Here is a 14,384-nt window from a genome sequence, read left to right on the forward strand (position 1 = left end):
GCGTCATTGTGTCTCGCACCTTGCGAGACCAAGCGAGACTGAGAAACTCAGGTGTGCAAAATTGCTTTCTTCTGTCTGCTTGGCCGCTCATGATGGGCGTGACAGTGGAAACAATTAAGGAAGGAGACGGTAAGACGGTTGGTTTTTGATAGCAGAAATGTTTTGCGTACCGTTAGTTGCTAAATAAATCGCCAATGGCTGCAATTAGAGCGCCAGACACTCCCTGTCTGTGACAGTCTGTCAACATAGATGATGTCATGTCTGCTTCTTGTGGTCAGCATTACATCATGATAAGGGCCCCTGTTGATAGTGTTTATCGTTAATATAATATATATTTAGATAGGAACCAAGCTTTGGGCTTCATGTTATTAGTAACCCTATTTAACAACATGAACACCTAATAATTATATTTAGCCGTATTGTAAAAGTCCGTTGATTACGATGTGTCTCTTCAGTCACAGAGGTTGAAATGCTGTCCAGGACACATCGATGATAAGACTATTAAGTGTAACTAAATTAATAGATTATCGGTTAGTAGTCAAATACACACATCTGAGATATATTGATACACAACACTGGATTATTTTTCACCAGCAAAACTGTCTCTTAATTGAAGAATCCTGTAGTCATGCTGTTACATAGAGCCAAGTCCACATGATCATTGAGTTTGTTGAACATGTTGAAGCACTTTCATCATCATGATCATCCTACCATTTTCATGCTGAGCCATACACATTCATTTGAGCGAATTCCAACAATTTATAAAACCCTGCTGGGGTTCATTTCACCTTGACACTGACATGAAGAGCTACAGGGCTTTTCCTTAATCTGTCTGTGTGAACCTAACTAGACATGATGGAGGTTTGATTATCAATTACAACTATTCTCCCCAAAACATGCACGGGGTGTATCAATATTGCTGTGTAACTTAGGTATGGTAGATGACCTAAATCATGAATACCGATACATTGTTATTATAATTTTTTGTATTTTTGTATGACTCATTCTCATATTATACATGCATGGGACTGGGAGTACTCATGACTGTTGACTTTGTTTTTTTTAGGTCATTTTCAATGACAAGGGTATCAATTATGAGTGAAAAAACTTACATCTTCAGCACATTAATCTTAACCAGCACATTTTTACACTTATCAGTTTTATTGAATTAAGCATGAAAATATACAATACATATTTGTATTGACAATAAAGGGGTCCATGTCATGACCTAATGATGAATGTTAAATAAATGACAGATTGAGAATGTTGAGAGAATCCCCAGATTCAGCTGCTATAGAGGCAAATCTCAGGAACCCCAGGATACCCCTTTGTTTCACACAGTTGGTAAACCACATTAGTGGTCTCTCTTTTAATTTTTCACCTTCAAAACACTACTTCTGAATAATACTTTTTGTGGAGTATGTTATGTTTTAATCTTAGTCAATGACCCGAGCAGTTTTGTGGTGGAGTTCCCCTGTCATACAGTTGACATTAGTGTTTTGCCATTACTAGTGTTGCAGTAAAGAGGTGTAGTGATCATCTACAGGTGCCGTTTGTTCATGTCTGCTGATATGTAAGAGGAGCCACAGGTGGCCCAGTTGTCTAAGGCGCCCCAATTGTGCAGAATTGTGTCCCTTGGGCACACCAGAAACATGATCGTGGGTTCAAATCCTGGTTCGTCCTGATTTGGTTCTAGGTTTGTCGCACCATACCCATGCTTGCTTGGTCTCACCAAAATGGTAAACATGTGAGACCTGCATCACTTAAGCTTTTCCTCTGAGATATAACTGGAGATTTGTTTGAAGTACTAATGTACATGGGTTACTTATCACACTAAAATAACAGTCAAGTCTCGTTAATCCAACACTCGTTAATCCGACACACCTTATTTGAAACAAATTACCAAGGTCACTCATTTATCAGTTTGTTTAATCCATCACAGTGATCATCAACATGCGAGTACACAGCCCATGTTTTGATGCTAGATGAGTTGGCTATAAGCTGCATATTACAGCAGCTGCAGAGATAAACTTGCTTAACAATAAACATTTAATGTTTTAAATAACAGGATTAATCACATGCTTAGATTACCTCAATCTCATTAAAATCAGATACAAATTCTGACTACAGCAGAGGACATCCCATTTCAGTCACGTCAGAATGACCTTTCGCGAACTTTGACTGACCAATGAAATGACTAACAGGAAGTCGACATCAGCCGTTAAGAAAGCTGCTTTCTTGAGCTTTGTGGCACTAGTTTCAAACGGGTGACTTGCATTCAAGCCTATGCTTTTAAAGTATTTTGAAACAGCCATACAGCCCGCAACAGTAGGTTTGTATTGAGCTTCAGAGGTTGCATGATTAGAAAACCTTCCGCTGACATTGAGCATAACAATATGAATATTTCATTTTTCATTTGTTTTATTACAAGGTGTTTGTATCATTATCTGACATGTAATTGTCCGATTTTTTTATCACGAACGTTGATACTACTTAATTTCATATTCGACATACTCAATAATCCAACATTATCACATGCAACCAGCCATGTCCAATTAACAGAACTTGGCTCTATTTTACTCTATTTTTTCACATCTTTTCACAGGTCAAACATACCCGAAGCCTGGACAGTATGTGACTCTCCATTATGTAGGTGGGTATTGTCAATGTGTGTTACCATGGTTACTAACTCAACAGAGATGCACAGGTGGTCAGGATTTCATATTTCAATTCAAGTCCAGTTTCCACCCGTGCTGAACTCGGCTGGAATAATGGAGATATATTTTGGGTGGATCAATGAGTCTATGCCTAGTCCAATCAAAATTGCGTAACAAAATCGACATCCAGTCCGTCAACAGCAGTGCGTATTTCAGTCGACTACAGGATTTGTAAAGCATGTGAACCGTCGACTTGGCATCAACAGATATTTTCCAAATCCTTTCATATTTACAATCTGATCGTCTTGACTGGGCACCAAATTGTTTGAAGCAAATGCAAGTGATTTGAGAGGTGGAATCTGATTGGTCAAAAGGTTGACATAGAAGGGACATAACCAGTGGCAGAAACTATCATTTTCAGTCCGCTAGTCCTTATGATGCAAAACCTTTAAAAATGGCAAATTTCTACTAATCCTTGTGATACCTTTACTATTGGGCAGTTTGGCAAGGACTACTGGACTAGTGCCAATTTCTAATGCTAGACATAACCCATAATAGCCACTGGTGGCACTAGGATCAAGCACGAAAATTCCAGCCTAGTTCGGTAAGGGTTGAAACTGGACTTTTACAGTTTGGTTTACTCCCTTGCCTTGGGAAGATGACCCAATCCATTTTGGCCGCCTGTTAGGACAGGCAGAATCTTAGCAGGGCTGTTAAAGATGTAACCAATCAGAGCGGTAATTGAGAATCAAGTATGACCCAAAAAATGCAGGGCTCCATTCTAGAAAGTGATTATGGCACAACGAATGTCATGAGTCAGTGTTGAAGTATGGGGGTTTTGATACAGGTCCCTGTACTGCAGCATCTCTGGTGTTGATCGCCCTTAGCTACGGTTAGATGTCTGCTATTATGCAAGAATATATTTTTATGGCGTAATTAGAGTGGTGGGGAAGCCTAGTGGTTAAAGCCTTCACTCATCACGGCAAATTCCTGTATTCGATAACTGGAATATTGCTGAGTGCGGCATTAAACAACAAACAAACAAAACAATGTGTGGCCTTTTCCTGTGTCCCCTGCCATGATGTTGCTGGAATATTGCTTTGAAAATGCCGTAATACCATACTCACTCACTCATGATGACATAATTTGTACATGAGGATATTACAAATGCCAGCACGCTCAAATCATTGTGTCACACTTTGTCAATTCGCTTCAAACATGACATTGGAGACATTGTGCTAGCTTTTTGGCCTATTCATCAAAGCTCTCAAAGACCTATTCTCAATATTACTCTCAAATTTACCCAGTGGGGATTCTGGGGTAGAACTGGGACGGTTGGGTAGCCTAGTGGTAAAGGCGTTCGCTTGTCATACTGAAGACCTGGGTTCAATTCCCCATGTGTGTACAATGTGTGGAGCCTGTTTCTTGTGTCCCCGCCATGATACTGGTCGAATATTGCTAAAAGCAGCGTAAAACCGTACCCACTCACTGAGGTAGAACTGGTCCCTCGCAGTGGCAACCTATGCAAGTCATAAGAGGCACCTTAATAGATCAGGTGGTCAGGCTCATTGATTTGGTTGATAGTGACTGTGTGTCATCGTGCTCAGCAGGCGTGGATCATTGCTCACAACATCAATCACTGGATTGTCTGGTCCAGACTTGATTATTTACAAGCCGTCATACAGCTTGATTATTGTTGAGTGCAGCATTAAACAAAAAAAACTATTATATTTACTGGGTAACAACCAATGCTTATAGCATGTATAGTTTCTTGCGTATGGTGAATTGAAAATGATATTTAGTATTTGTAATATATTGACATTGCCTTTGTGTTTGTATTTTGCAGGTACACTGTTCACAGAGAATGGTAAGAAGGTAGATTCCTCTCGAGACAGGGGTGTTCCATTCACATTCCAACTTGGTAAGGGAGAGGTGATCAAAGGTGAGAATTATTGTCCTATATTTATTCTTGAAGCTTTGTGTCATTTATTAATCTCTGATCGTGATGATATTTAACAAGTTCTTCAGTCTTTTTAAAGCAAGTGAAAATATAGAGCCAATCTGTGACTTTGGTCTGAAGCAAATTAATTGCAGTTGCCACTATTGTTAACTGTTGGAATACATTCCGGGTGTAATGTTTGACAAGGACACCATCCTTCTGTTTCAGGATGGGAGGAAGGTGTGAAAAGAGTGAGTACATATGATTGTGTTCTGTCTACCCTGACTCAGTCTCTCCTGTTGTAACATGTCAGTACAGAGACTGTTCATTGGTGAACAGTTCTGTGCCACAAACACATGATGAAAGGTTTTTGTCACTGTAAACTTTCTCATCTAATCCTACAATAATGTGTGAAAACAACTTTGATAATGTGATGCAATCTCACATTAGCCTGTTATGGAGTGAATGTTATTTTATGCCACAGTCAGCAAAAATCCTACCTGTGAAGATCCGGGTTGCAACTTGTCTTTGGCAACCCTTGCTTGCTGTAGAAGGCAACTAACTATGCTTGTCGTAAGAGGCGACTTACTGGATTGAGTGGTCAAACTCGCTGACTTGGTTGGTGCATGTCATCGTATCCCTTTTGCTTGGATCGATGCTCATGATATCAATCACTGGATTGTCTGGTCAAGACTCTATTATTTCAGATTGCCATCATATAGCTGGAATATTGCAGAGTGCAATTACTTTCTTCATGTTGTACTATTGCTACAGTGTTCCCGTTTACCGGTAATTACCAGCTTTTTACCGGTAAAATTAGGCTTCGACCAGTAAATCATGTTACTGCCAGTCTCTGTGGACTGGCAAATATTCATATTCATATTCATATAAGTATATATTTTTTATATAAAGTCAGCTTGTCAGTTGCCATCTAGGTTTCCCCTTGTCTATTTTTTGTGCTATCAAATGACATTTCGCTTTGGTTCAAGGGTAAATATATATTTGCAGCGATTTAGTCTCGAAATATTAAAAAAAAGAGACTTGATAGAAAAAAAAGAAAATAATTTTCATACATTTTTTCATTTGTCGAAAGTTGGGACTGACAAAAATTAGGGGGGACTGGTAATTTTTAGAATTGCCAGTCCTGGTGGACTGACAGTTTCAAAAGCCAGCGGGAACACTGTGCTATCTGTTGTGTCTCTCACTGCCCCTGTGAAGACCCTGGTTATTCCACACTTGACTTCAGTTACAATGTTACAGATTCAGTTTAGAGACCAATAACATTCGTTTTCCTGATAGTATCAACTTTATTCTATAATAGGTGCAAAATGAAACTGTGCATATGATTTTTTTACGTGGGTTTCTTTTGGTGTCTAGTACAATATCATTGCCACATGGTCACTTTGGAAGTTTTGATTGAAAAGTGAAAAATGAACTGATCTGAAACCCTGATTTCAGTTTAATGTATTGTATGCACAATAGTGGTTTTCAGAATATATATTTTTTTTAACATTGAATTTTTCTTGTTATAATAACCACAAACTTTTCAAAGCAATATGCATGTATTACTGTTTGTAAAGGAGATGTTTGCAGTTAATGCTTTCCTCTGTTTCAGATGAGTATGGGAGAGCGGGCGCGAGTCACATGTCCTCCCAAGTTGGCCTATGGGCATAGAGGGCATCCTGGATTATATCCTTTCTTAAATACGTACAGCTGAAAATTAAAGTGCATGTAGACCATGTTCCAGGGCATGATGGTCCGGTCATTTTAGCCACCACAGCAGAGTTACATACCTTACAGGTATGTCAGGATCCTGTGGTCAAGGGATGGAAATTTGCCCTGATTATGATCCTTGGTTTATGAGCACCATATGTGTGCATGACTTTCAGCACCATACGTGTGCTTTAGTTTTAGCATTATACGTGTGCATGACTTTCAGCACCATACGTGTGGTTGAGTTTCAGCAGCATACATGTGCTAGATTTTCAGCACCTTACATGTGCTTGAGTTTCAGCACCATACATGTGCTTGACTTTCAGCACTATATGTGTTCATGACTTTCAGCACCATACGTGTGGTTGTGTTTCAGCAGCATACATGTGCTAGATTTTCAGCACCTTACATGTGCTTGAGTTTCAGCACTATATGTGTTCATGACTTTCAGCACCATACGTGTGGTTGTGTTTCAGCAGCATACATGTGCTAGATTTTCAGCACCTTACATGTGCTTGAGTTTCAGCACCAAAACTGTGCTTGACTTTCAGCACCATATGTGTTCATGACTTTCAGCACCATACGTGTGGTTGTGTTTCAGCAGCATACATGTGCTAGATTTTCAGCACCTTACATGTGCTTGAGTTTCAGCACCATACATGTGCTTGAGTTTCAGCACCATACGTGTGCTTGACTTTCAGCACCATACGTGTGTTTGTGTTTCAGCTCCATATGTGCTTGAATTTCAGCACCATATGTGTGTTTGAGTTTCAGCACCATAAGTGTGCTTGACTTTCAGCACCATAAGTGTGCTTGACTTTCAGAACCATGTATGTGCTTGAGTTTCAGCACCATACATGTACTTGAATTTCAGCACCATATATGTGCTTGTGGATTCTGCCAAAGTGGCTGGTCGGTGTGGTAGCAAAGTGGTTAAAGCTTACACTATTAGAAGTGGTTTTAAGCAGGGTAGATTTGGCCACATTGGCCAGTTCTTGTGGGATCTGAAATTGATGGGATTAGGTGGTCATTGGGAAGAGGTCTTCCCAGGTCGCACTTGGTGCTTAAAATCATGGTTTTCTTGGATATGGCCTTACAATGGACAAATTCATTATTCATGGCAGGAAAAGCCACAGAGATTTGTTATCCATTGAATCACGAAGTTAAGTCCCTCCCTAGTGGCAACATGTGTGTCTCTCTGTTGTTTCAGTTCACATAATAGAATTGAGTGCCACAGAAAATAACTGATTAAGTTCTGTATTTACAATGTTGATAAACATAACATCTTTTTAGACTTGTGTATTTCAGTTTTTGATAATTAAATGTCCCAAAGAAATTTCCATGCATCAAATACTCAATAATACCCCCAAATCTGAAACTACCTAATATGTCACAAGTGAAGATCTGGGATGGAATAAGTCTCAAGCAACCCATGTTTGCCGTAAAAGGCGACTATGTTTTTTGTAAGAGGCGACAAACGGGATCGAGTGGCCGCTGACTTGGTTGATGCATATCATCATATCCCAATTGTGTTGATCGATGCTCATGATGTCAATCACTGAATTGTCTGGTCCAGAATTGATTATTTACAGACTGCCGTCATATAGCTGGAATATTGCTGAGTGTGGCGTTAAACAACAAACAAAAACCTAATATCATAATATCTCCTCACTTACTCAGCTCAGTCATCTAAGGTGCCTTGCAGAGTTGCGTCCCTTAGACATGTCAGAAACCTGTGATCATGGCTTCAATTCCTGGTTTGCCACATTATTTTTCTTGGTTTATCAGAACTCAGAACCACACCCATGCTTGTGGAAACATCTCAGACCAGTGTCACTTCAAGCTTTCCTCCCACATTAAGCTGACACACTGTGACAAAATATTGTTTAAAGCGTTGTTAAATCCAATTGAAACTCAATCAACCATTGGTTGGCTGGGTGTTTTATTTCAGCCTGCTAATACATATTTGACTATTTGCATCAATTCTCACTCCTCTGTATGCATGACCTTGACACTGACCCACGATACCCTCCAATGCCACACTAGTGTTCGACATCGAACTGCTGAAGCTGAGCTGAAGATGTCACCAACATCTCTCTAGCCGTCTCTTCATCATCTGGAGAGGGCTTCAGGGGAGAAAACTCCAGTACCATGGATTCTGAAGATGACTACAATTGACTGGACATTTTATGAAATTATAATTACATGTGCCAGTGTAGATTTTGTACATACGCAACCCATGTATTGTCAGGTGTACATGCTTCGTCATACTTTGTTGGGCGAGCCCAGTTATATAGTACCTTGCGCGACTATGTAGTAGCACTGGTGCTAACCCTGCTGCCTTGTGCAGGCTGTCAAACACTTTGCTTATCAGTTGTCCTCGACAATGCTTTTGTATAATTTCTACATTTATTCTGTTATATGCTTATTGAGAATTCTTTCTCAGCTGTCATATTTATTGATTAGAGGTATCTGTAGATTTCCAAAGAGGCCCGAGAACCATTACTTTGAGGAGAATTGATAGGTCATTTAGTCCAAACTCTGTTCCTTGAATGCATAGATATCATACATGAATCTCTCATTATGTACATTTGTGTCATGTTTGTATCCTTTTATTTGGAATTACACAGCCAGGGAAGAGAGTTTTTGTGCTGTTGATGAAATATGGAGTTTTCTGGAGATGGACATGCAAATCTTCCCTGGTTACATAATATCTACTTGTTAGTGATGGATGATGATGAAGATCATTATTGATATGATCAGTAATGCTCTGTAACAGGTAACAGGTGTTACATGCTTTCGGAGAAAGTCTTGTTTGTAAATACATGTGTAACATTGACAAGCCAGAGAAAGTTGCCGCCATTGTTAAAAAACAAAGCGTTTTCCAAACTTTGTGAAGTGATTATACATATTTGTCATTTGGTGTTGAAATATTCTCCATGTGTGATTTATGTTAATGTGATGCTAAATAAGTAAGTAATATGTATGGTAGAGCTGAAGATAAAGGCGGAAAAGTGTGATAATATGTTGTGACAGTGTCAGCACTGAATGGTCCTGTGGACGGATTTGTCAGTAAAATGCATTTATTACAGATTTATGAAACATCAACTTTATTTTCACAATTGTTTAATCAAACTGGGTTTTGAGGATACTTTGAGGCAGAAGTGGTACTGCTAGATAATTCTGATTGTACTGTTCCTCTACTACTTACCTGCAATGCCATCAATGCACTTTGTGTCAAACTGAAAGTAAAGAACCCTTTTCATGGCTTGACATTTACTGGAAGCTGGCCAGCTTACAACACTTTTCTCTGTTCTTTTAACCTGTTTTTAATGTGTGCAATTGTCAGATGTAATCTTGATTCATAGTCATTTCTCATGTTTTTATTCTCATTTCAATGCTTTGAAACATTTCTCTAATATGTATTTCTTTCTTGACTTTGTAGTGATTTCCTACTTTCCTATAACCCAGAGTTATCCCCCTTTCTTATGGGGGAAATTCAAAAGTTTAATGTTGGATTAAGAGTAGTTCCTTATGTTATAAGATACACACACCCCACTTGGAAAATGTTAAAACTCTGATATTCTATTTATTTAAGTAACTTTAAACTTACATTGATAAACATTTCGTCTCGTAAGATCTGCAGGATGTTATGGTGAATGAGACGTAAAGCGGTGGTTTCAAGAAAGTATGTCAAGTGAACTGATTTTTCACTGAGCTGCTTTTAATACCGGAATGCCATTCATGTTCAGGGTGAAAATACCCAATTAGAGCTGTTATTTATTGAAAAGTTGACTCTGTCAGAGGGACAACTTGCAGACTTGCTTGTTACACCACTCCCACCACCAAAACATAAGGAATCAACATTTATATCCAATGTAAAACTTATGAAGTGGCTACCTGCAGCAATCATACAAATCCCCTCCCCATATTAAGGTCTTGCAGTAGCTGCCAAAAGTCAGTCAATTCCTATTTTCGAATTTTCCTTCACTGATTTGATCACTTTGAGTTCTTATATATGATATAGTTCAAGTGATTGCATTGGTGTATTTTAACTGATTCACAAACTACCAATTTCTTTCTGTTTACATGTGATAAGCTTGGATACCAGTCAGATGCAAGCAATACCATGATATTTACAGAACAAAATTACACACCACTTGTTGATTTTATTTTGTTAACACAACTAAGTACATGTTTTGTTACTGAAGAAGGCTTGTTATAGAGTTGATATCCAAAGGATAATTGTGCTAGAAAAGTTTCTGTAGGTAATTATGACATTGCGATGAAGTGGACGAGTCAGTGATGAAGGCTGTATAGTCCTATGTACCTGTGATGCGAATGATGGCGGTGTTATTATGCCTTGAGATACCACCTAGCTTTGTGAAAGTCTAGGCTACAGAGTCTGGTATATTTGTACAATATTAAGCTGTGCACGCAGTACAGCAATGATGATGCTATCACAGTATGTGCTTGGAGGCCATACCAAGGATATAATTATAGAATTTTATATAGCATCAATGATTGCATTAAAAACCTTTATCTGCTACTCTGTGAGTTTTTGTGATTTGAATTTTAGTTGGTTGTATGGTAACAGACTAAGAACATCCTGGTGTAGTAGTTTAGACACTAGAGGTTGTAGTATGATCACGAGGGGTACATGGGGTTTTATGTGTCCCGCGAGCCAGAGGCGTGTGGTATAATTCCAAACGAGGTTCGAATAAAACCACATGTACCCCTCCTGATCCTGCCATAACAAATTTATCTTACTGACATGTTTTAGTATGACTTTGTAAAAGAATTAGAACAAATTCAATATTTATAGAAAACAGCTGTTCGGTTGAGCTGATTTAAACTTGTGCTGTCACGTGACTTTGATTGACTGGGAGCTCATCCACAACAATAAGGAAGCCTGTAGAAAAGTTCCACACACAAAGGCTCTCTGTAGAACTTGGATTGGTAACACGAAGGGAGGTCACTCTGTTCCTAGCTCTGTACAGTCCGGACTAATGCCAACCCACTGAGGTACCATGCCGCAGTTTAATACGAAAACTCCCAGCGGACCAGTCATTGTTTAGGCCCCGTAATGCTGAGCGCCAGGCAAGGTAACAGCAAGTACAATCTTATATCCTTTTTCGGTATGACGCGGCCACGGATCGAACCCCTGATTTGCGCTCTACCATAATACCACGGAGGACGTCACTTGTCAAAGTGTGCCAGTAGTTTTGAACAATCAGTGCAACCACAACCCTCCCCAAACCCTTCTTACAGAAACTCTCACCTTCCCTTTTCGAAAACAATGTATCTGCACTTTACATAATTTTCATCCACAAAATAAAATGGCCACCCATTTAAGTGATAAACGACTACGCGGAAACCCCTTCTAAAACAATGTTAGACCTACTGTTTTCAAATTTTCAGAGTGTTCCGACACAATGAATTCATAATCAAGAGATATTAGATTGGTTCGATGCACAAACGAACATACTGTTGTACTGTTTGAACCAGAGACCATATACCGATATATATGGTCTCTGTTTGAACCAACGATTACACGTGATCAAGCCATTTACTCGGTTCATTCAAGCATAGGTTGCTGTAGACATAGCCTAACCCGAAACCCCAGTTCGGGGAACATGAAGATAAAAATTCAGTGAGTGAGTGATTCGTGTTAAAAGCCTTTTAACAATATTCCAGTAATATCACAGCGTGTCAGCTTCATGTGGGAGGAGACCCGTGAAGATTCCGGGGTGGAATAGGTCTTCAGCAACCCAAGCTTACCGTAAAAGGTGACTATGCTTGTCGTAAGAGGCGACTAACGGGATCGGGTGGTCAGGTTCGCTGACTTGGTTGATGCATGTCATCGATCCCAATTGCGCGGATCGATGCACATGATGTCAATCACTGAATTGTCTGGTCCAGACTCGATTATTTACAGACCGCCGTCATATAGCTGGAATATTGCTGAGTGCGGCGTTAAACAACAAACCAACCAACCAACCAACCAATCATGTGGGTGGAAAGTCCATCAAAACTCAGGTTTGGGAAAATAACGTGGCTCAGAGACTGTGAGACAGCCTACAGGTATGCCCACTGCATGCTAAATTCTACACAATTACACGTTACATGTTTAAAATGGGCAAAAACTGTATTTGACTGAATATTTTTCTGGTGTGGAGGAGACCAGAAATGGGCTTCACACATTGTACCCATGTCGGGAATTTTTATGGCCGCTACATTGGCACCCAACGTGGGGCTGAGGAGGTATATATACTGAACAACAAAAGTTCCTGTGACATTGACTAAGATTTAATGCAAAGTTATGTTTTTTAACCAAATTTGAAACAATTTCGGTTTGCAACCGATAAAAGACTCCTGTAAGTGTTCAAATGGTTTAATTTGCCATACTGACTTCAGAAAATGCGTGATTTCATAAAAAAAACAACCCATGAACATGCCAAAATGTCAATTTACAAATCAATAGCGTGTGTGTCCACCTCTGGTTGTGATGCAAGCAACACATCTTCGTCTCATGGAATGGACAAGGCGTCGAACAAAGTCCTGTGGGATATCTGTCCATATCTGCTGGAGCATGTTTCGAAGTTCCTGGAGTGTCTGTGGAACACGTGGTTGACGTCGACGGCGCCGATCCATCTCATCCCACATGTGCTCGATTGGTGAGAGATCAGGGGAGCGAGCCGGCCAGGGGATGACATTCACGTTGTTTTATTGATTGGAACCCTGAACAAGTCGAGCAATATGAGACCGGGCGTTGTCATGTTGAAAGGTAATGCCTGGGCCATGACGACGCAAAAACAGTAGAACAACAGGGCCGATGATCTCGTCGCGGTAGCCCTGTCCATTGAGATTTCCATCTACCACTATCAAACGGGTCCTCTGTCTTGCTGTAATCCAACCCTATACCATAACGCTGCCGCCCTCGAACCGATCTTCTTCCATGACACAATGATTGACGTAACGTTCACCTCGACGTCGGTACACTCGAATCCGTCCATCGCTGTGGCTGAGGTAAAAACGAGACTCGTCAGTGAATAGAACTTGTCCCCACTGCATGGCCGTTCAGCGTAGACGCTGTCTGCACCACTGCAGACGTGCTTGACTGTGGTTTCCTGTCAAAATAGGACATCTGGCGACAATCCCTGCACATCAGATCTCAGGCGGCGACGTACGGTTTGTGAAGATATTCGTCGAAGGCCAGGGATGTTTCTTGCAGTCACTGTTGCTGGCTGGAATCGATTTCGTAGGTGTGTTGTTCGAATCAAGTTGTCTTGTCGATTATTGGTTACGCGTGGCCTGCCACTCCGAGGATGGTCTCTGACTGCATTCGTCTGTTGTCAACGTTGCCATAAACACCAAATGGTGTTACTGTGGACGTTAAATTGTCTTGCAACATCACGTTGACTCGATCCTGCTTCAAGCATACCAATGGCTCGCAGACGCTCATTTTCGGACAGGCGTGGCATTTCGTAATGTTGAATAATTGCGCAATTTTGTTGTCTTTCAGAGTGGTTGTTGTCAGCACGATGCTAGACAATGCATATGGAATCCCGTTAACGCACATGTTTTTATGGGTAGTGAAATGCATGGGGCTTGCATAAAAGTCAACTTTTGCATTGAATGAATGCTTTTCTGTAGCAGTTGCGTTTTTGTGACTTGATTCCATACATGTACTACAATATTGAAAACCAAATTTTACTTGAAAAATACACTAAAATATTGGTGTCACGGGAACTTTTTTGAGTATATTATGCAAGTGCTAGGATCTCGTCGTTTGCTACCCAGGCCTATCAGAAAGATTTGTGGTTCCGATTACCCGACCGACCCTATAAAATGCTTCCGACCCTAACGTTTCTTCAATCTTAACTAACTTGACGGACATTTGCTCCGCCGTCTTCTCATTCGCCAGTTTCCTCGTTTGCAATGAAACTCTTATGACCGTACTTTCCGTCTGTGTCATTGAACATGTTTTGGTGCGAGGATTCGGTTACGCTAAATTAATATACTGTGTGGAGTGTATCGAGTGCAGTGCATCGAACTTCTGACATGCGTTGGTC

At 40.2% G+C, this 14,384-nt stretch overlaps 1 protein-coding gene across 1 annotated transcript; it reads left to right on the forward strand.

The window, feature by feature from the left end:
• Positions 1-8: 8 nt before the first annotated feature.
• On the forward strand, positions 9-10,858 carry LOC124133181 (peptidyl-prolyl cis-trans isomerase FKBP1A-like). The gene is made up of 6 exons (XM_046497448.2): positions 9-129; positions 2,606-2,653; positions 4,504-4,599; positions 4,825-4,847; positions 6,212-6,285; positions 8,333-10,858. The coding sequence occupies exons 1-6, from the start codon at positions 90-92 to the stop codon at positions 8,385-8,387; spliced, it is 336 nt and encodes a 111-aa protein (XP_046353404.1). The 5' UTR covers positions 9-89; the 3' UTR covers positions 8,388-10,858.
• The last annotated feature ends 3,526 nt before the right edge of the window (positions 10,859-14,384 follow it).

Source organism: Haliotis rufescens, unplaced genomic scaffold (assembly GCF_023055435.1).
Source record: "Haliotis rufescens isolate VD_foot unplaced genomic scaffold, xgHalRufe1.0.p SCAF_2, whole genome shotgun sequence".
In the NCBI taxonomy this organism is placed as follows: Eukaryota; Metazoa; Mollusca; class Gastropoda; order Lepetellida; family Haliotidae; genus Haliotis; species Haliotis rufescens.